Raw genomic sequence first — 23,776 nt, forward strand, 5'->3', positions numbered from 1 at the left:
TTTCTATGATTCCATGAGTCTATTTCAGGGCTAAGTATTGTTTCTGTAACAAATGTGGGCCTAATATGACTGAACACCTGTATTCAGCTCTACACCATCAACTACATGTTTCTCAGGTTCTCAGACAATACTGCCTTCACCAGCACATAAGACCTGTAGGAATAGGCGGCCTTAAGGACACATTTTAGTTTCTTTAGATAAAGCCAAGTCTGATACAGTACGGGGATATCCATCTCTTGGTTAACAATACTGTTAAACTCCCCTCAAAGGCTGTCCATGATGGCACCTGGCATCTCACTTGTATGGGACTTTGATTGTAGCCTCTTGGTTTATGAAATGTGGAATTGCTGGGATGAGTATGAGATTACTGATCAGGAGCACAGGCAGGGGCGAGAGGAAGTGAAAAATCATCTGTGGTTGTTTCAGAAGGGAAAAGGTTGAAACTGCTTTTGAAAACTTAGTAGTTTTGTTAAAGGACATAGAAGATAACCCTGTCTCTGCTGGATGATGGTGACACGTTAAACACTTCAGGTTTTGAGCCACATGTTACATTATCAGTAGTTACCTTTGGTGGAAGATGCTGTACCTGTGTGGATATTCCTGTTTGCAGCCTGAAGTGCTGCCTCTGTCAGGGATTTTGCTGGCACTAGTTGACATGGCATTTGCCTAGCATTAGCCTGGGTGTCTGTATGACACATCCTATTTCTCACAGGAGCTTATGCTGTTCTAGCTGTCAATAACCATTAATAGCACAATGCCATCAGAAGACCAGCTGATCTGTACTCTGTGCATTGTAAAAGTGAGGGTTTTTTACTTATTTTGCTCACTTCAACATCTCAATGTAGAAAACCCAAGCCAAACCAGAAACTATGAAACAATTGTGAGGGAAAAAGAAGTTTTAAGTTCCTCACAATATAAAGGGAAACAGACAGCAAGCAGGTTAAGGATCTTTCTCAGGTCTTAACCACCTACTATTTCAGTTAGCAATTATTGTTCTGATCTACCTGTGAAGAGGAGAGATGTCTTTGTTTAGACTTTTAGATTAAGAACTACCTTGTTATTGTGACAATATCTTTCATGATTTTTCAGATGAAGGTTCTGACAACCATCGAAGTTGAAGTAAGTTCTTTTTTGTCTCCTTCCTGTTAAATAATTTTAAGTAAAAATCAGCATGTAACAAATTGAAATAATTAGAAACTAAGCATTATTCTAATGCCACTTCTAACTTTGACACTTCAGCATGATTTTTCATAGGATGCTGTAGATGAGATAGTTTCAATTTATTCCTTTCAGTTATTGAAACAATTGAGTAACTTCATTTATTTCCTCTGATAAATGAAACCTCAGATAAATGCTTCTTTTTCTGCCAAATTACCCTTTACCTATTACCTTGCCAGAAATTTTTTTTCTAAAATCCAAAACTTCAATTGTCCCTGTAAAATTTAAATAAGTAAAATTTTAAGTTTGTTAATGAAAAACAGTTCTTCATTTTGCGAGGTAGATGGTTGGCTACACAGTGTATACATTAAAACCATGTTTAGCCTGGGAGTATCACTACTGATTTTATTTAGGTAATGAGCTTCTTTCAAATGACCTGTAGACAAGAGACATCAGTCTTAGCAAAGTGACGTGATCCCTTGTCCTAAAAGTTGATGTAGGTATCTTGTGCCAGGAGCCAGTGCATTTTGTTGGTTCTCTCTTACATATTGTGGTAGTTCTAAAATGCAATAGAAGTACTCCACACCAGAGGCTCAGACTATTCCAACTCAGAAAACAGCTCTGGGCCTGAGTTGTGTTTAATTTATTGCAACAACTAATCTGACCAGTGGAATCCGTGCAGAGATGTAACTGTGAGAAACATTCTTGAGACCAATTGACTTTAGGAAACTTTGACTAGAATTAGAGTTTCTCCAACAGGAATGCTGCACAAGTGAATTTTAGTCATTCCTACTTTGCTTGTAGGAAGCACTTTCCCCAGTTCAAATATGCAAAGGTAGGATCTCTCCCAGAAATGCCAAGGGAAAGAAGCTGGAAGAAGCTGGAGTGCGAGCCTGATGCTGCAGTGGGCTGCAGGGTCCCTTTCCTTCCTGGGGGCTAAGCACTTGTCTTAAAATGATTCCTCAATGAATGTGAAGGGGTTTTTACAGCAAAAAGTAGGACAATATTTGGCAGCCGTGGAAGTATTAGGATCCATTGAAGGACATCTTTGCCACAAAACATGTGAAAGAAGGATATGTTTAACAAAATGGTACCTCCCAGTGCAATGGTGCAATACCATAATTGTTAACATTGTGATTCCAAACAAATACCATAATAAAGCTGGTAGTTTTGGTATCTGTGAATATCCACTTGTTTCAGCTGTGCACCAGGTTTGTGTGGGCCACCATGATCTGCTATTACTGTTGTTACAGGGCACACTCCCATCCTTTCCCAGCTGAGATATTTCCACTTTGTCAGCCTTTCCTAGAGGCAAGAAGAAGTACGTTAAAAATAGTTTGGATTCCTCTCCATCTTTGGGATGGAGTATCATTGCTTTTGGGGATGATTTGATCAGTTGAGATCATTACTGCTGAACATGACAGTGTCTACTGTAGTAGAGGGTGGTTTACAGATTGCAACATATTATACTACTATGCTTTCTTCCATTCTGTGTTCTCATTCTTGAGGTGTTTCAGAACGGAGACCCACTCAAGCAGAGTGACAGAGGTCTTGGCCCTGAGGATATTAAGCCAGAAAGACTGGAGTACAGTAGTGCTAGAAATAAAATCCAGTAGACTGCAGCCATCAGAATTTTCCTAGCATCGTGATGGTATAAATGGAACATGAACTATGGGTACATTTGTTACAGGGATGTTATGAAGAACAGGTCACTTCAAGAAAAATTTATTTCATTTCTTGATGAGATTATGTGACTGAATGAAAACTAGAGGCATAAATAAAAAAAATTTAATACTCTATGCAGTATTTAGCTTAGCACTGCACAACCTTCTGTTTTAAAATATGACCACTGGGAAAAAAAAAAAAACAAACCAACCAAAAAAAAAAAAAAACCAAAAAACAACAACAACAACAACAACAACAACAAAAACACACAAAAAAACCCCCCAAAAACCAGTAGGCGGCATTGACTAACAATTGTCCAGCTGACAGGTCCCAAAAATAGTAGTCAGTGTAGAATCATTACTGAATGATGATGGGAATATTGGTAGTGAACAAATGACTTCTTTCAAAATGGGAAATGAAATGTCTTTTAAATATCACTTAGAAATCATAAACAGGGCCAATGGATAAGGAAGACAAAGTGAAACAGAAGCTGTATTGAAAAGAAGAAAGGAAAGATAAGAGCCCTTGGGTGACAGGATGGAATAAGAGCATAACGGAAAGGTTGATCTGGTGCAGCTGCCTAGTCTATATGTTAAGTATGGCAGCACTAAGAAGAGAAATTTTAATAACCTTTCCTCTGAAGCTGAAACCTGTTCCTTTGATTTATCACAAGCCAACACAGCAAATTAGTGACAACTGCAAATATAAAATCATCTTTTTCAAGCCATGTAGTCATTGCTATCTGACACTATTATAAGGACCTCAAAAAGCCACAGTTATCAAACTTTTCCATAAGAGTTACCAAGCAATCCACAAGGCCTCTGCATGACTGACGTTTTCCACATTTATTGTAGTAAAGGGCACAAAAAATCCTTGTAAGTCTATTATCACTTACCCACAGAACATTAGGAAAGAGAGAAGCTTTCTTCTACAACAGAGTGTTGATATCCTCTGTCAGGATTTTGGCCCCTTTACACTAAGAGCAAAACCAATATTGTCTGCGAAATAAAAGTAGAATCATCAGGAATCTGATCTATACTTTGCAAGAGAAATTGTTTTACATTAATACCTGTATAATAGGAGGTATACTTGAACAATAGCTTAATATGGGCAGATGTATATATTTGTAAATAGTTGATCTACCTATTGGGATAATTAAAATTATTTAATAAAGTTACCTATTTTCATAAACATTCATTTCAGTTTTGTTTTCATAGCTGAAATTTTGGCTGCCTTTAAATTTCTTTTGTTTCAAACCAAGCTGTATCCAGGTAAAGCTTAATCTGCTTTATTATGGATGTTTTAGCTTAAGCTTTCTCTGCTCAGAGTGCTTTTCCAGAGTGTCGCTGAAGTTCAACTGACTGTATATATGTATTGTGTCCTCTCTTGTGCAACATTGTGCCTCTAAGGTGAGTCATTGATAAAAGAGGTTGAGCCTGGTGCCTCTGTAACTTCATGTATGGGCTGTTCCTCAAGTTAGAACTCTCAGTGGAACTAGACCTAGCAAGTGCTAGTGCAGAGTATATGTGATTTATGTGAAAATGGTTTAAATTATGTACTTGCATGATAGAGAAGTTGATAAATTTGCAGAGAAAATCCTTTTTTAGCTACTCTTTTTATTTTCATCAGGATACTGCTTGGATCACTGGATGTGCTTATCTGCCTAATCTGAAATATGTTGTGGCTGTAACTGAAAGCACAATCGTTCTCTGGGACTATAAATCAAAAGACAGCAAGGTATTACACTGGATCAGACAAATGCCAAAATGAAACCTGAAAGTTGATCAGTCTTTGTTTCCAATATACATTCACATACCTTTGGTCTAACAGGATGAAGGCACTTAACTTTTGTCTTTGTAGGAACTCAGTGAAACAGTGGAGTTCACACTAAAGGAGGAATATTCTCTACATGCCAAATGGGATTATTAAAGTATATTAAAAGTTTGGAAGAAAAAGAAAAATTTTACACTATATTGCAAACAAACCCCCAAAGAATTTCTTTTCCCTGTGTATCTTGTGTGTGTGTGTGTGCACCTGTATACCTAAAATGTGTGCATGAGTGTACATCTCAGAATCTATTAAGAATCAAGGAACAGGTTTTACAAGGAATATAACACAGGTTCTTTTTGAGGTAACTTCCTGATTTAAAGAAAATATTTCTTCATATCCTGTGTTTTGTTCAGGACTTTCTAAGATAAAAAACATTTTTATGTTAATAATGTATGTCCAAACTGGTAACGTTTTCTTTAATATCTTACACATTTTTGCTGACCAATGTCTTACCTTTTTCTTCTTGTTCCTGTAACTTCTCTTGGAAATTCTAAGTTAGCTGAGATGATTAGGAAAAGCAAAGTAATTATTTTTAGGATAAGATTTTCTTGGGATTTGATTTTTTTTCCCCAATATTAAAAGGTAACTTCCCGAGCTCAGACAGGTCAATTTAAGTTTTTTTGTCAATCCAGTGGGACTTCTTGAAGGAGGGGTCAAATGTTTATTCTCCACCTACTATTCTCCAAGTTCCCTCCATTCATTACATCAGTGAGAGCTGCACGTATCCTGTTGATGAATAGGTGCAGCTCTCTTTTAAGACCACAGAAATAATATATGGACAGTTTTATCTCTATTACATCTCTAATGTTTCTGTGCTACACGGACGGCTTTGATGCAGTTAATTCCTATGTCATGTGAACAGTTCCCAGTTTAGGTTGGCAAGGATGCGTTAATCAAATAACAGATGGAGTCTGGCAGTAGAACCAATAAACAGTGTAATGCAGATGACCCAAAATCCCATTCCTGGGCCTTCTAGCAAAATACCACAATGTCTTGCAACTGCATTCATTTCCACTATCTCTGTGCTTCAAAAATTGAAACACCTGCCCATATTGGTATACTTGACACTCCCACTCATTTGGTTATTTCCAGTTTTCTTGTAGAGGGTGTCTTGTTTTTGATTAGGAAACCATTATACAGTCTTAGCAAATAAACCATCCCACAGAGCATGAAGAGATCCTTCCTAGAATTTGTAATTAATATTTCTTCACTGAAATGCAAAAATCTACCCATGAAACAAAATCCTGCTGAAACCTCTAGGATTTGCTTTGAACTCCACTTCATGATGGTCTTCCGTGTGTTTCTGATACCAGGAAACAGCTGGCACAGGGACAGCTTGAAAGAACAAAGTCATGATTTGAATAACTAGATAAGACTGATAGATTCAATTTAAGGGCCCTAGTGAAATACCTAATAAACTGTCTATCATATTCCACAGAGTGATGGCTTTGTCATCAAACCAATGAAAAACTGTCTGCTCTGTGTTTGTACGGTGACTATGGCAGATAACCTGGCTAAGGATACCATCTTAATGGGAGATGATAAGGGTTATGTTTATCTGCTTACTATCACCAGTGATGACTTCATAATGAAGCAATCTAAAACTGGAAAAGTATCACAATTTAAAGTCTTGGACTCCGAATCTTTTGACATGTAAGTAACTAATGATAAAATATTATCAGTCTTGCATTATGTTTTGTTTTTAATTTGGGTTTTGTTTGCCCTAAGTGGAGGATTAACTTCTGTTTATAAATTTACCCCGTCTAACCAAAGAAAATAGTTTTTCAGACTGCAGTAAGTATGATTTGCTTGTTGTTGCATGAAGGAAATGCCATCATTTTCGCTAGAAGATTTTACAAGAGATCTTAAAACTGAGAGGTTGCAGAGTACAATTCAAGGGGAGAATTCACAATTGCTGTTGTCCAATTTCACAAAGGAGCAGCTTTACTGTGCCCAATGAGATGGAAGCATGATTGTGACTAGAAAAGTGCATGGTTCAACCCCAACTTTCTCTCTGCTTCCATCTGAGCTGGAAGAGTAGTTCTTGTGTCTGCCCTAGATATTTAATGTTGGCATTGGTTGTGTCTATAATCTCACTGACAAAATCGGTCTCCACCTAGGGACACATCACAGTAGTTGCTACTGTAACATTGTAACTTCTCCATTTATATCCCTAGTCCTAAACGCAAGCTACATGATCACTGGGTTGGGAAGATTAAGTATTTTTCTGCCCTAAAACGTTTTGGATCCTGCTCCACAGACAGTATTAATTCATTTGTTTTGGATGACATAAAGCGACTAGAGGACCAGTTGTAAGTATCTGACATCTTCTAGAAAACAATATATCTGCTTTATAACTCTGCTGGAGATCAGTGCCTCATAAGATGTCATCTTGTTTTACTGAATCTGCCTTTTCTATTAGCATGCTAACAAAAACAAAAATACAATTGTTTAAATGCTTGGATAGTTTTGTGTGCTAGCTTTTGATGTAGGAGAGGACTGTCCATATATGGTCAGTACTCACAACCCTTAAAATGTATTATGTTCACAGTGTTGTCTCCTCCAACTTCTCCTCAGCAAGCAAATTTTAGGTGGAAAATGGATTGGTTTGTTGCACATATATCATGTATCCATTCATTTAAAATTTGTACCCAGTTAAAAATAAATTCAAATTAATTTCACTTACAGTTTTATTTTCACAAGTTTGAGTTATACAAGATTAAACCATGAACACAATTTATTCTGAGGATTGTGAAGTGGTTCTACTTTACAGCAGAAAAGAGGTTTTAAGAGGCCTCCTTATTTGTGCCAAGTCCTTATTCAAATGGCTCATCAGTGCTATTAGCTGATTTAACTGATTCCAAGCCTAATTAGTCTGTGAATTTAGAAAAGTTTATAGCACAATTAAATAATAAAAATTCAATTTGATCTAAGAAGGACCTATAAATAACATGTAAATCGAACTTTTCATTCAAATGTTTCAAAATATTGCAAATATTACAACTTCTCAATTCCTCTTTGAGGTACATCCAGAGAGATTAATAGATCTGTAAGGCTAGTAGCTACAATTAATATAATGGGTTTTATTTCTTGGATAACACAGGCCATAGATATTCTTGCAGTTATTCTTGAATCAATACAGTAGCTTTGGGTTTTCTGAGTATTGCATGTCTGTTGAGGATGGGGAAAGTGAACTATGAAACACTTTTAGATTGTCCCAGGTCACATACATGTCACCTGAAAAGCTGAGAAATCCTGTTTGTTTTTGTTGGGAGCTTTGGAAAAATAGAATTAGTTAGAAGAGTAAGAAGACTAAGTCTGCAGAGCCAAAGGTCTAGTCAAAAGATGCTACCATCGTATACTTCAATAGAGAACATAACTGCAACTATCTTGGTAGTTCTTTTTCATTTCACACTGGCTGTAGTTGCATCTCCAGATACATATCTCTAAGCAATAAATACATATCTCTAAGCAGTTTCTCACAGTAGGTAGAATTGCACAACTGTTAAAATGAAATTAATAGTCTTGAACAAAATACCTATAGGTCAAATCACTTTGAAATGTCCATCTAATAACTAGTTTAAAAATATGATTTACTGGTTCTAACAAAAGAAATTTCCCCAATTAACTTTGTATCAAGGAGTTGTTATTGTACTCAAAGAGGAACGCAATGCATCTTCTCTCTTACGGGATTTAAGTTTGTTTGTCAATAATGGTCAGTGAACAGCTATAATAATAACAGCTATAAGTTTCCAGAGTCTTTTGTCAGTTTTACTGCCACCCCCATTTATGGTTTTCAATATTAATGGCTACTCTAGCCCAAAATAGATGAACTAATACTTGTCTGAATTTCAAAGGAAAAAATTAAAAATATTCTCATTTAGTTCTGTACTACAGCTTATTTACATTGGCAGTCATTGTTTCCTGGGAATGACAGGTGTTAACCCTGCTATTGCTACATCCAGAATAAATACAATAGTCACTCATTAGTAGCAATGGATGAAACTTGGAGAGACAAACACAAGTTGCACAAAGGATGGATTTAGATGGGACACTGAGTCAGTTTCAGTCTGTGTTGGCTGTTTGAATTCCGATGCTTTAGCAGTGAATGTAATAGAATAACTGTTGAGTTTCAGATACTTGTGGTCTCTTCATGTTGTCATACAACACAAAAATAGGTCATAAAAAGACTATTCATTATACAGTACATTATACAGAAGCAACAGAAAAGTAACTGCACTTACTTAATGTAACATTGAGATCACAGTAGACCTCCATGTCTGAAACAGGCAAACACAATTTCTTTGGTACTTTTCCTCAGTGATGAACTGCTTAAAGCACACAGACTTTTGTGCAGCTTACTTTGGCAACAGCTACCGTTTTAGGAGTTTGTCTGTTAAAAGATTCAGGTGTGCAGAATGGATATTTTTTTCTTTAATGGAACGTGCACTCTGTCCCTGTTTCATTGATGCCAGTATCACTCTAAGTCTCTGTTATAAATCAATTTGCCTTTAACATGAGATTGCATACATTATGTAAACAGGTATTCTGTATCCTACAGAAAAATAAGGTGGAATGACTGTATACTGTATTTTCCAAATATTTCTTACATGATTGTTTTATTAATGATTGCAGACCTGTAAAGGAATTTTCTGTCCCTAAAGGAGTAAATGCCTTCACATACTGTGGAAAGGCAAAAGTCATTATCACTGGAGGTAAGTACCAGGTTTTTTCCAAGAGATTGTTCTTGGAGAAAAGTTCCGATTTTTTTTTTATTTGAGTTAAATAAGATCAAATAAAGCCGAGTTAGCATCTTAAGAATTTCAACAATGGCTTCTGCCTGCAATTAGAGGAAACAGAGGCCTTGCTTTTAATTACTGTCAGTCCTTGTCTGAAGAGATATACTTCCTGACAGGAATCTGACAAGGGCTCCATCTGGTTTTTATTCAAGTACCATTTATATAATAAAACAGAAGAAACAGTATGCTCAACTACTCTAAGGTATCATTCCAAGTCACAGTGGCCTTGACCAGGTTGTATGCATTATTCCTTGCAGTATCAGCACAGCTTCCACCCTATTACTCTTTCACCATCCCTTCGTAATCTTAAGCAGTCACATTGGCCCATCTTAATACTTTCCATTGGTCTCTCTGATCATGTTTCCCCAAAGTGTTACTGTTTGTTCTTTCTCCCAAAGCAGACTGCAAAAATGGCACTCTTACATCCACTTCTTCCCTGTTATCCAATAATTTTATGGGCCTGTCTACTGCAGTAGTCATATTTGATGCTTTAGAAATGTTGCTGGAGTATGACAGCAATCGTGTTTATATATTCTGCCTGATAGGGTGGTGCCCTCAAGTGACATTGATGCTACTTCTCTTCAAGTCTTTATTGCTTAAAACTGTACTAAAAATTGCAATAGCAAACATAAAAATTCTTGCATCTGTATGCAACAAGAGCCAAAAAAAATCACCAAAACTCTGCTGTCCAGCCTAGATAATATACGTGGCAGTATATGGGAAGTAATGCAGTTCATGTTGAATTGTAAAAGTTTACCAAGAGGAAAACTGTGAAAGATATCAAAATAAATATCAGGCAGTTCTATTGATTTTCTAGACACAAGATTTAAAGGAAAAGCTGTAGAAGAGTTATTAGTGAAAATTCTGAAGTTCAGCCCTGGAGGAGATACTGTTTACACTGATTACCTTGTCACAAAAAGTAGTCTAGAGAAATTTACTGATGACATGAAGTAGGGAGGTCCTATTGAACAAAATGTGGTCAGTGTTTCCTACAGGTACAACAGGAGGATTTTGCTGTAGTAATAAAACCAGGGTGAAGTGTGTGAATAGGAAAGAAAGTCAATTACACAGGAACTAGAAAAAGTTTCTTTTACACACTGAAAATTCTTCTTCCAGAAATGGCAGAAGAGAAAAATCTGGAAAAAAATTCTAAGAAAATTATAATAGCTGTGGTAGGCCAAACCAAAGGTCTGCCTTATGCACTCATCCCACTTTGTCAATGACCAGCAGTAAACACTTGTGGCACAGAAAAGGAATAGGACAATCATGCAGCAACACTTGCGCACAGTACATGTGCTGGTTCTGTCTTGCTGATATATGCTGATCTTGAACTACATTTGAGAAAGATTAGTTGAATATAGAAAAAGGGTGGGGGAAGGGATCCATAATGATCATCAAGTCCAACTCTTAAGTGAATGGTCCATAAAATGATTGAACTCACAATCTTGGTGTTTATAGCAGCAGGCTCTAACCAACTGAGCTAAGCTCTAATGGCACTACTGTGCAGAGATTAAAAAAGTATATTTTCTATAACCTAGAAAAGTGACAATTAACAAGGAATGCCACTGATGTCTATTAGACCAAAAAATAGAGCAGTCTCCTGAATAGTGGCAGTTGCAGAAAAATATTCTCAGTTTAAAATGGAGCTTGGATTTTTGAAAACCTTCCTGTCCATTCATAATGTTTACATACCCTTGAGTTAGAATCCTGTCTTGCTTGTTCACCCGCCATCCTTCATCTTGTTATTGAAAGGCATCATCCTGCCTCTCACCCTCATTCCCAAAGCTTAGCCCTGCTGCTCCCCTTGAATATGAAAGGAAATCATTGCTGAGCTGTATTACTAAGAGTCCCAGAACACCATGGGAATGCATGTCTAAAGATAAAGACAGGGTGGGTTATCTCTTTCAGTTTCACTGTGAAGTTAGATCAGTCAGGGCCTACTATGAAGCTGCACACAGAATTTAGAATAATGCTACAGGTCTTGAGAGATCCCGCTACTAAAGCCTTCGAAAGCTGAGCTTTAGAATTCTGTGCTCTGTTAATAGAATACGCTGCTGACAATGGCACAGCACACCATCAGGCTGAAGCACATTATTTTTGCCTCTGTATCTTAAGTCATCTCACTCTTGACCAATTGAGAAACAGATGTTGATGATCTAGTTAATGACATTTAAACTATTTCAAACGAACATAAGCTAGTCCTGTTAATTAGGGAGTCTGCAATTTTACCTGTAATATACCCTAAAAACGAGAGACCATAACAGGTAAATAATAATTCAGGAATCATAATATACAGATATCTTGGTGATATGTTCAAACATTTGTAAAAGCTATGTTTATTGTCTCATTCGGCAAATAACATAAAAGAAAAATCCAGCCTTTGATTGCAGGCTAGCTTCTAAAGTATTCAGCAGGTGTAAATCTGCTAAACATTTTAGTAAGCCCCAATTTAATGTTATTTAGCCAGGTGTTTATAGCACAAATGGAATGTTACATACTGTGATGAAATATTACTGTGACTATTAAAGAACTCATATTTTAACACACTTACTCTTCCATCATTTATTTGTATTAGATTATGCTCATGAGTTTGTCAGTACTGTGACACAACCTAATTTTGTCTTCTAGATATTTGACACTTATAAAAATGAATAAAATGAAAACAAACCTGGTACTGAGTTTTCTTTTCATGCTTCAGGCTAGATTTCAACCAGTAAAATGATAAAAGCCTGATAGAGGCCTAAAATATGGAGCCCAGAGAAATTTAAAATAACTTCTCTGTGTAGCATTTTGCATTAATATTACATTGAATAGTAAAGTTAAATTGAATGGTAAAGTTTTCTTCTTATTATGTATTAATTTCAATTCCAGCCATGTCTTTATCATCATTTCAGGGAATGACTGCAGTTAAAGTCAAATTAGGTATGCATATAGAAGCAGGGGATGATCAGTTTTAAATGATACATCAACTTCTAACCCTATTAGTTCTTCAAATCTGGCTTTTGTTTTCCTGTGAGCAATGAAGCAGAAGAAAAACTGTTAGTGATTTCTAAATCTTAGAGTAACGAATTAAAAACAATAAAAGGAACTATTCTGTGCTTGTTCAGTTTCCTTTGTGAATTCCTGGAACAAGAGAAGCACATTTTCAGGAATTCCCAGGAATCCCAGTGATAGAAATCACCAGAACTCCTCTAATATTAGCTCTCAGAAGCATAGCAAACTCTTTTCTATGATGCAGTCTAAATTTAAGAAGAACATACAAAGATAGAGAAGGAAGCACAAAGAAAAAAATAAAACAGAAACGTGTCAGTATGATAAACTAGTTCACTAGATGTCTGATTGTTCTGAAGAGATTTTGCAGACATTATAAGGCAAGATTATTTAAAAGACAGATTTGAAGGAAAGGCAAGTTCTTTTAAAGGATAAGGAGTTTTCTGTGTGCAAGTAGCAGCATAGAAAGAAACCAGGAGGTATATTTTTCATTTACAGTCTATTGAGGATGCCAGGCTAAGCCTAGTATTTCTCCATTCAAATATGTTATTGTTCTCAAGTGGGTTTCACCACTGAAATCCAGACATCTCAGCAGTCTTGTAATACCACAAAAATTGCAAAACTGTGTCAGCAAGAGATACAGTTTGACAAAGCATCACATGTTCAAAGAAGGTATTTGAGTCCATAACATCTAGCTAGAATAGAGTTGTGGTTGTAGAATCTGACTTCTAAAAACACCCTAAACATATTTTTTTATAATTATTTATCATGGAAAGGACCACACACAACTGAATCTGTTTTGATTCGAATCACTGATTTTACAAAATCTTAAAAAATTGCTGTTGGATAGATCATCTTCAAGCTTTTCCTGAACGTGCTTGGTACCCACACTTTCTGTGTCAGGATTCTGAATCCTGGAGGCATATTTGGAGCGTGGAGAGAACAAATGTCCCTGGAAATGTTCCAGTGTAGCAGTGAATGTTAGGGCCAATCTGGCATTAGTCCAGAAAAAGAGAAGAGAGCACATCTACTATAATAAAATCTACCATTATCTCCACATCAGTAAAAGGAACTAAAATTAATCCACTCTTTCATATGAAGAGCAAACAGTATTTTTTAATGTAGGGAAATGTTTTCTTCCCAAATGTCACTTGATCTTCCTGTTATTATCTGAAATAAATGACATGTATTAGTGATTCTACTCTTAAAAGAAACTGTGCTAGAATTAAAGGGCACTATCCTCCCCTCCAATCATCTGCCATCACTTCAGGAATATAAAGAACAGAGCAGTTAGGAAGACCAAGAAAGGTTCTGTTCCTCAAAAGTGCAGCCAGCGGGTAATCAAGTTGATCAGACATTGTCGACAGCTTCTGCCTAGTTCTCCACCACCTTAAGACATGACAGTTTCCATCTGGAGCTGGTAAGGGATATGTTGTTGAAGCAATGTCTGTTCCCTCTGATACTTTAACCAATCTCACCAGTCTCACTGGAGGCTTCTGTCAACTGTATTTCATGTCCCTCTCATGGGAGGTCTGCAAGCTCAGTTTTACTCCCATGCACTTGTTTTACTGTAAGCCCTGATCTGGTCACAAGGGTTCTGCTAACTTGCAGGACATGTCTGGGACAGCCTAACACAAGCTCTGAGGAAGTGAGCAGGGACATCCACCACGTTCTGGAGTCTTCCCATCCAAAAGGGCTTCATTAATCACTTGTGCAGTTATAACCCATTTAAGCTACTTCCTGCCATGCTTAGAGCATATACAGATTGTCTAGAGTAGTTTTGCCTTAAAAAGAATCTCTTCCCCTTGAAGCTTCAAGCCAGTCAGCTACTTACGCATGTTCTTCCTTTCCTGTGCAGAAGTTCCTCCATTGTGCTGGTGCAGCTGTTACAGCTGTTTGCACAGTTGAATTCTCAGTCACACTTGTGAAATGAGCTGGCATAAATCAAAAAGGCTTTCTGTTGTAGCTATTTTAAGAGTAGATCATTCCTTCAGTGAGCCTCTCTCATTTAGAGAGAAGCCACATAAACAGTGGAATCAATTTAACTGAGAGAACAATATTTTTTAATGGAGGAAAAGGGAAATGGGGTGCTCCTAAACAAATCACATCTTGCTGCATTAAGAAGGAAAGGAATAGATTTCTGAAGAGAGAAATGGAGGGAATGACTAATGACAGTAGATTGAACAAGCTTAAGGAAGATGATTAACATAAATGAGCTGAGTGCTTAACATAATTGACCTGGTTCTCTTGGGGCATATACTTCCTAGTCGATGGTTTTTTTGCTTTTTGCTCTTCAATTGAAGCTGAGAGAAAAGTAGAATTCAAACAGAAGTCTAGACAAAATGTGGCTGTTTCATTTATTGTGTGTCAAAATAGACTGTTCACTAGATGCACACAATTCATACAATTGCAATATTTGCCAGGAATTGAAAGTTAAAATACATTTTTAACATACTGTTGTTTAGAAATATTTGTGGAAATTATTAGCAAAATAGTACCAAACATTCACCTATAACACAATCAAAGATTATTCCTTAAATTGTAGGCAAATTCAAAGTTTGAACATACAAGTAATTATGAAATACCTAATTCTCATTTACTTTACTACAAACTAAATCATCAGCAGTTACTGTTTTCTGTCTGCCCTCAGCTTTCATGCCCACTCCTTTCTACATGTTCACCTTCTTCCATAAAGGAGGTTATCCCTTTGTGTCCTGGCTAATTGGACACAAAAACTTGTTGACATTTTTCTAAATTACATCTTTGAAGGAAACAAAATATGAGCCCCCATTGTATTTCTGTTCAAGTACTTTGCTCCTCTGGGGCTAGTCCATGTAGTCCCATTCAGTGTCCCTGCCCTTCCTTTAGCAAAATAAAAAGGCTTTGAAAAGCTAATCAGTTATGCATTTTTAATATGTGTTTGTGGATAAGCAATGAAACATAAGCTGCAATCCAGCCCTTAGAATGAAAAATTCACATCCTTATGTGGGAGTACTCTACCTGTATGACAGGACAGACTTATGAACACTAAGCTCTCAAATTACCAAACGTATTTGTAATACAAGTGACTATTCCATCTTTCTGACTATATATAATAATATTTTTTTTTCTTTCAGGTAATGACAGTATCCTTCGTTTGTGGAATCCCGTTGTTAATTTTAGTCCTATAGGGAAGCTATTAGGACACAGACATAGTATTGTGGATATTGTGACAAATGAAAAAGATCAACATGTCATCAGCCTTTCCTGTGCAAAGGTATAACACTTTTCTGAACCTCAAGGAAACAGGGCTGGAAGAAGGATCCAGAGAAATCCCGGCCTGTCAGTCTAACCTCAGTGCCCTGCAAAGTTATGGAACAGAGGATCTGGAGTGCAATCACACTGCACATACAGGACAACCAAGGGATCAGGCCCAGCCAGCACAGGTCTAGGAAGGGCAGGTCCTGCCTTACTAACCTAGTCTCCTTTTCTGAGCAGGTGACTCACCTGGTGGGTGAGGGTAAGGCTGTGGATGTTGTCTACCTGGACTTCAGCAAAGCCTTTGATACTGTCTCACATGGCATTCTCCTGGAAAAGCCGTCAGCCCATGGCTTGCACAGGTGCACTTTTGTTGCTTTAAGAACTGGTTGGATGGCCAGGCCCAGAGAGTGGTGGTGAACGGTGCCACATCCAGTTGGTGACCAGTCTCTAGAGGTGACCCCCAGGGATTAGTGCTGGGTCTAGGCCTCTTCAATATCCCTATTGATGGTCAGAATGAGGGGACCGAGTGCACCCTCAGTAAAGTCACAGACAACACCACGTTGGGGAAGTGTTGATCTGCTGAAGGGAGGAGGGCTGTGCAGACTGGATTGATGGGCCAAGGCCCACAGTATGAAGTTCAATAAGACCAGGTGTCAGGTCCTGCACTTCAGCCGCAACAACCCCAGGCAGCATTACATGCTTGGGAAAGAGTGGCTGAAAGCTGTCCAGCAGAAAAGGACCTGGGCTTACTGGTCAACAGCAGCTAAATTTGAGCTGGTAATGTGCCCAGGTGGCCAAGAAAGCCAATGGCATCCTGGTCTGGATCAGCAATAGTGTAGCCAGCAGGACCAGAGCAGTGATTGTCCCCCTGTTGTCAGCACTGTTGAGGCCACACATCAAATCCTGTGTTCAGTGTTGGGCCCTCATTTTAGGAAGGACATTGAGGTGTTGGAGCATGTCCAGGGGCAGGCAATGAGGCTGGTGAAGGGTCTGGAGCACAAGTCCTACGAGGAGCACCTGAGGGAGCTGGGAGTGTTTAGCCTGGAAAAAAAATGGAGGCTGAGGGGAGACCTTATCACTCTCTACAAGTGCCTAAAAGGTGGCTGTAGCCAGGTGGTTGTTGGCCTCTTCTCCCAGCCAACTAGAAATAGGACAAGAGGAAATGGCCTTACACTGTGCCAGGGGAGGTTTAGGTTTAACATCAGGAAGAATTTATCCACAGGAAGGGTTCATGAACACTGGAATGAGCTGCCCAGGGAGGTGGTGGAATCACCATCACTGGAAGTGTTAAGAAACAACTGGATGTGGCACTTAGTGCCATGATCTGGTTGACAAGGTTGACAAGGGACTGCTTGGTCAGAGGTTGGACTCGGTGATCTTGGAGGTCTTTCCAACCTTAATGATTCTGTGATTCTGTGAAATCAGTGTTATAAATTCAAGTAGGAATCTATTTTTGCATAAGTACTTGTGATAGTAATAGGTTCATTTATTTTTTTAAAAAGGCAGGGGTTTAGCCTAACATTTCCAAATCATTTTATGTTGAGAGGTAGGACTAGAATGGAACTATTTGACATGTTATCTTTACAAGTGTGACAAAAGAATGCTTGCTATAGTAGATATTAACATTCTGATAATTTCTGTGTTACTTTAGTAACTGTAAGAGTTAAAACAGAACCTATACTCAAATGCTTCATTCAGTAGTGATCACCTGCAAAAATTTCCTCCAGTTCTTTTGCACTTCTCTCTTCCTACCAGCCTACTAAATCCATAGGTGGAGTTTTTCTGGTGTCTGTATATATCATGTTCAACTATTGATCTCCTTCTAACCAGTGTCTTTTACAAGGCTTACTGATCCAAAGCATTGCCTATAAACAGGAATGTGAATAAAATCAGTAATAACACTTATTCCACCAAATACTGCAAGATTCTGCTGGAAAGGGATGGGTACGTGAGAAGTGATTGGTGGAATCATGGTGTTGGTTATTTATATGATCTGTCAAAATGAGACTTCTTGGGAGAGAATAGAAACTTTTATAAATATGTGCAAAAATAAAAGAGAAGCCCCTGAAGGAGTAGTTGTGAATGGCAATAGAACTCTTCCAAAGTGGTCCAATGCTGTATTTTCTAAATTTAACCCTATTCAATATCCTTATTAGCATCTACAGTGGTGGGGTAGAGAGGATAGATACTAAATTAACCAGTTACGCCATGCTGATTAAAGCTGCAAGCCTTGAGCAGAAGTATTAGAGTTCAGAATGGTCATTAAAATTGAAGGTATGATTATGAAAAATAGCTACTATAAATCAATAAGGACCCAATGTAATTAGTCAGCTGATACCCTTCTATCTCAAAGGTTTCCAGATTTTTATTGGATTAAGTAGGAAATATTGCTGAACTATTTGTCCTGCCCATGCCATTCCTCTGCTATAATTGCTTACCACTGCTCATTGAGGTGGCAGTAAATACCACATTTTCACTTCTTTAATCTTATCCTTAAAAAACCCTGTACATTTCTAAATTAATACTAGCTAAAAATAAATTATCAAAATTTCCCATCTTCCCATAATCGTGGAGCTATAACCCTTCCCCCTTCCTCACTCCTATAAATCCATACCTTTCTGTTCTGTAGATAACTCTGTAACTTTGCTACAGGCATGCATTACTGTGAATTAAGGAGGGTTTTGACAGATAGCCTCAAGCTATACATGGAGGAAAAATGGAGTAAGATGTAAGACATGACTTAAGGGGAATGAATGAACATTAAGATATTTATGAAAAAGCAACTGAGAATGAAGCCCCTGGAGCAGTAAATGTACAAGATCTTTTGAGGGCCATTCTGGGCTTTTCTATGATTCAATATGATGATTTATAAGAAAGCAAAATCTATTTTTAAAGTCTCTAACTATGTAGACATGTGATCTTAACTAAATATAGCTGAGTAGTGCCAATAACATCAGTAAGACCACTTGTACCTGCAAATGAATATATGACAGTATGTTTTAATTAAAAGCCATGTATGTTTAAATAGTGCACTGAGTTATAAGGCTGAAATCACACTTCTCAAAAAAAAAAGAAAAAAAATAGACAAATTCCTAGACTTTCAAGAGTCATATAAATCTTGTGGTCATAGTGAAAACTATACCAAAAAAGAAGGAATCCCTCACAGAGGAGTCTAAACATAGACTTTCAAATAAAGTGCTTATCTCTCTGTGCCTCAAATATGCTATCTACAGAAGATATATGGTATACCAAATAGCAGGAGGAGGTCAGCTTCCTTCCATAACAGGATTGCTTCCAACTGCTTTAAGCACATTTGTGTTTGACAGTCAAGAACCAGGAATTATATAAAGGTGTGCAACTTCTCTAGGAACTTTAAATGATACTTCTGCATTTAATTTGTTTCCACGTCAAAAGCAAAGACCAACTTGCTTTTCAATCTGCCTAGCATAAAAAATCAAAATATTTTTATCTCTTTTGTTTCCATCTTTCAGTGACTGTGATATAGGAGACCACTGAAGCAAAATAAGGACAACCTATATATCTTTACTGAAAATAAGTTAGAGATATATCAATGATCTCACAGAAGCATTGTCCCCTAGCAAAACAAAATTTCTTTATATAGACTTTGCAATACACGTCTGACAGAATAGCAGAACTAGAGAAAAAGCTTAGGAAAATTAAATTGACACTTTTTCAGAACCTTCCCAAAATTAAATTTAACCTAAACCACATCAGCTGTCCATATTAAAAAAGAGCATTTTTATTATGCCATTTTCAACTCAAGTTGCAAAACAAGATAAAAAGCATGGAGTAATTTTTTTTTCATTAAGATTTGCAGTTGTTATCTTTGTTACAAAATTGTTACATTTGAAGATTCAGACTGATTTTAAATTTTATAGCTATTTTTCTTGAACTATATTGAAAAGCTCCTTGTCATTGTAAAGATATTTTTGTGCAATGTAAAATATGTTCACAAGAATCTCTCTGCAGCCTGTATGCAACTGATTTATACTACAGAGTTCAAAAGTAAGGGATCACATTGGCTTTTGGTTTCAGATTCATGCTGCAGGAACACATTGCAGTCTGAAGAATTTTTGGCTGAATTAAGGGCTCAAAACCTGCAGTGAATGGTTTAAAGATACCACAAATCTTACATATCTATTACAAGAGTACTAGGGGATTTATTTGATGGAATTAGCCTTAGTTCCATACTATAGAACACAAAAATAGATTGTGGTTTATACAAAGACGTAAAAATGAACAAATCTGAAACCGTGGTTTCACAGCACTAGTGAAAAAAATTAGAGATCACAGGAGATTTGTATCATAGTGGAAGAGCTAGTTTAGGAGAATTTTAACTCCATAAGTTAAAAATAAGTCTGAACATAAGTCTGAACATATCAGAGCATGAAAAAGAGAGTAGATCCCAGGAGAAGGGGAGGGAGGCATCACTGTGTTAACTTTGTGAGGTGGGTTCCAAAAGTCCAGGTTACTCAGCAGGCCTTGGCTCTGTGCAAGCCCAGCTCAGCAATAACAAAAACATCTCAATATTATCAACCTGTGTTTAGCACAAATGCAAAACACAGCCCCATACCAGCCACCGGGAAGAAAATTAGCTCAACCCCAGTCAAAACTAGTACACTTCACTGGATCAGTTCTGCTTTTGTCAGCAGAAGAAACGTGAGCAGTGGTCTCTTCCTCTTGGAGCAGACTGCTTGATTTACTCTGTGGCATTTTGGGCAATATGCAATACAGCTTTCTGGAAAGCATTAAAGAAACCTCTGTGCTATTTAATCTAACTGAAAACAAGTTGTCCTGAGCCAATAACAAAACAATTACCACAACAATTAAGAAACTGTTTTGGAATTTGAATTCAAATAATCGTTCTATTTAAGAAAATGAGGATTTAACTATTCAAGCACATAAGCATTTTGCTTGCTCCAATATTATAAGGATTACTTGATAGAACTAATTATTAGTAAAAAGTTGTCAGGCAGCTATTAAAATTTTTCTAATTCTCCTATCAAAAAAACTAAACTTAGTTTTTTGGGTTTATAACATAAGAATACTTACAAATTAGGCAGAGACATTGATTTGTATATAATTTCTGTATGACCTTTAGTCATATTAATTAGCATTTCCAGAATGGTGACATTGAGGTAGAGAGTAGGGCCAGGGCCGGAATTTTCATAATTCTGTGTTGCTGAACTTGTTCCAGAGTATAATATTCATGGAAATTCATGGACTGTTTGCTAAAGTGTCAGCATGTTATAGGCATAGATTAGATTATTGGCATAAAAGTGAAAGCATATGTATATAACTGCAAATGCGAGTGTAAATAACTCTTTGATCAGAATTATTCTGCAGAAGCTACTAAAGCAGTTTTCAGGAAACATTTTTCCCAAGATGACTGCCAAAGCATATCTCAAGATTTAAGGTTGTAATACCATTGATATTTATCATTTGGGAACTATAAAAAGAGGAATGAGTGATTATTTCCTACCGTTGGAATTATTTTACACCTTTTCTCTACAAAACAGTATGACTTATTCGAGTACTGAAGTAACATCTTTTTTATTGACAAGAAATGCTGGTAGAATATGTTAAGTCCTTTTTAAAAAGCCATCTTTGGACCTGGAATTGCAGCTAAGCAGCATCCTCAGATGGTCCAAGATACACTAGACAGACAATGAATTTGATGTTTCAAGTCAGGCAAGGCAAGATGGTCTTATATAAAGGTACTTGATCTTCCTGGTTATTACATTACCACTAATGCATTTTTCTACAAATACCAGTAGGCTAAGTTAATAGAAATTGCTATAGTTGTTTGGTTGTTTTTTTCCTGTTGGGCCCAATAAACAGGAAAATTACTTTTACAGAATGTATGGTAATATAAGAATAGTCTGCAGGGTAAGGAAATAATGGAAAACTGACTTGGTGGTTCAGCACAGATAGAAGAATATTGCATAGAAAATCTCTGCTATGTTTATTTTTTCCTCTCCTTCATGTCACTCAGTCCTTCATTGCCCCTGTCTCTCTATAGTTTGCCCATTCTTATTTTTGTGCTGTGTCATGAAGCATTTATTACTTAATTTTGTTCATGTTACAGAACTCATTGAATGCATTCAGGAAACATCAAGGGGAAGAAAAACTACTCGTAGGCACAGGGGCTATTAAGCCTGGAGATGTGGCAGGAAGTCGGCCATTATCTGAAAGATGATCTTACACTCTGTGGAAACAAGGAGGTTAAGGCTAATGGCAGAGACCAGACCTGAGTGAATGGCTCTTGTACTGAAAGGCAGTGAAGCAGTGACAACCACTCTCTCTCAGTGCAGAGCTGGGATTCACAACTTGAACAGTGGAGGCTACAGCTTCATGTCTTGCCTACTTGAGTTGTCAGTGGAAGTCAGAAAGCCAAAATTTACTTCACTAGTTGTCTCATTGATTTTACTAGAACATCTCCAGTGGTGGGTTTGGTTGAATTAGACCACCTAAGTCAGTCAGAAGGGCAAGATTTGAGCCTACAGGCTTCAATTCTTAAAAACAGTTTTGTTTGATGATCAGTAGGGCTAATACAAGAAGTGTATTCCCAGTCTTTAAACCACTGTGCGGTATCATTTGTAAACACAAACCCCTTGTTTTAAACAAGTGAAGGCAGTGTTCTTAAGTTTTTTTCTTTTTAAAAGTAATTTCATTTTTGATAGCTAAAGAGCAATGCAGATGTTTACACATGGCAGGACAGAAGTGCAATAAGGAGGGATTTCTCATATCTCAATTCTGGGGCATGGGAGAGTTTCATTCCATTCATAATTTCTTCAAAATCTAATGCAGCCAACATGATGCAACCACATAAGCATTTCCCTGATAAAATTTGCCTATCCTAAAGTACCTCTGTTGTACATATGTTAGCTTTACTCTTACACAGCCTCAGGGTAGATTTTTAGCATTTCAGAGAAGATAAAGGGAGGTAAGATGTGTTATTAGTTTTTTCATTTTCTGACTTTTGCAAATTTACTCAAGCCTTGATGTTATCAGTCTCCTGTCCTCTCTCTCCTGATCTGCTTAGTATCGGCTGGGTGATATCCCTGTGGGAAGTCATAAGTGTCTTTGTCAGTCTGGAACTGAGCAGGTGATTGTATCACTGCCTGTTAGTGTGGATGCCTGTCTAACCGGTTTTGTAACCACATTATATAGTTATAAGGATATATTTATAGTACAGTCATTTGTCTTCCTGAAAAATGAGAACAACTCAGCTGGAAACACACTGCTTAATTTACGTCAAACCATTGCTAATAACGGGTGTTACTGGAATGCACTGTATAACAATATTTAATTTAATCTAGGTAATTTGAAAAAGAGGCATTTGGGATATCTGCTCCAATCATCCTTCACAAAAATTATGTGGCCACATCTATATCAGACTTTTTTTGTTTACTGCTTCGAAACTAAAGTTCTCTTACTGCTCTGCCTTTATTCTCTTTGGTTTGTTTGTTTCTCCCATATATTAAGAATTTTATTCTTCTCTTATATTGCATAATCCTTCAATATCACTGAATATTCTTCAGACTTTTCATGTAAGATACTCAATTTTCTGTAATTTCCTGTGCCATTTTCTAATATTCAAATCACTCTGTGCCTTAGATAGTCTGAAAAAAACCAAACCAACCAACCAAACAAAAAAACCCACTACAAAAACCTACAGAAGTCTCAAGGGAGATCTCATCCATGTAGATAAATATTGGAAGGGAGAGTGTAAAGAAGATGGGACCAGTATCTTTGCAGTGGCTCCCAGTGACCAGAACAAAGACAATGAAAACTGAAACATGGGAGATTCTGTGTGAACTTCAGGAAATATTTCTTTACTGTGAGGGAGACCAAGCACAGGCCCAGGGTGCCCAGAGAGGTTGTGGAACCTCCATCCTTGGTGATATTTCAAATCCATCTGGACGTGGCCCTGCTCTATGTGGCCTAACTTGAACTGTGATATTAAGACAGCATGATCTCCAAAGGTCCCTTCCAATTGCAACTGTTGTTATTCCATGAAAAAGTAAAATTACTTCAAAAACTTTAAGGTGAGGGAATCATTCTAAGAT

The 23,776-nt window shown here is 37.2% G+C and overlaps 1 protein-coding gene across 1 annotated transcript in view; it reads left to right on the forward strand.

Moving 5' to 3' along the window:
- Positions 1–23,776, forward strand: part of WDR64 (WD repeat domain 64) — a 64,717-nt gene that overhangs the window by 12,417 nt on the left and 28,524 nt on the right. The window contains 6 exon segments of the mRNA XM_066178868.1: positions 1,090–1,119; positions 4,453–4,560; positions 6,092–6,306; positions 6,831–6,965; positions 9,289–9,368; positions 15,560–15,699. Of these exon segments, the coding sequence (XP_066034965.1) occupies positions 1,090–1,119; positions 4,453–4,560; positions 6,092–6,306; positions 6,831–6,965; positions 9,289–9,368; positions 15,560–15,699 (708 nt within the window).

The sequence above is a fragment of the Chamaea fasciata genome, unplaced genomic scaffold (assembly GCF_029207755.1).
Source record: "Chamaea fasciata isolate MVZ Bird 193981 ecotype frontalis unplaced genomic scaffold, bChaFas1.0.hap1 SCAF_3, whole genome shotgun sequence".
Taxonomy (NCBI): Eukaryota; Metazoa; Chordata; class Aves; order Passeriformes; family Sylviidae; genus Chamaea; species Chamaea fasciata.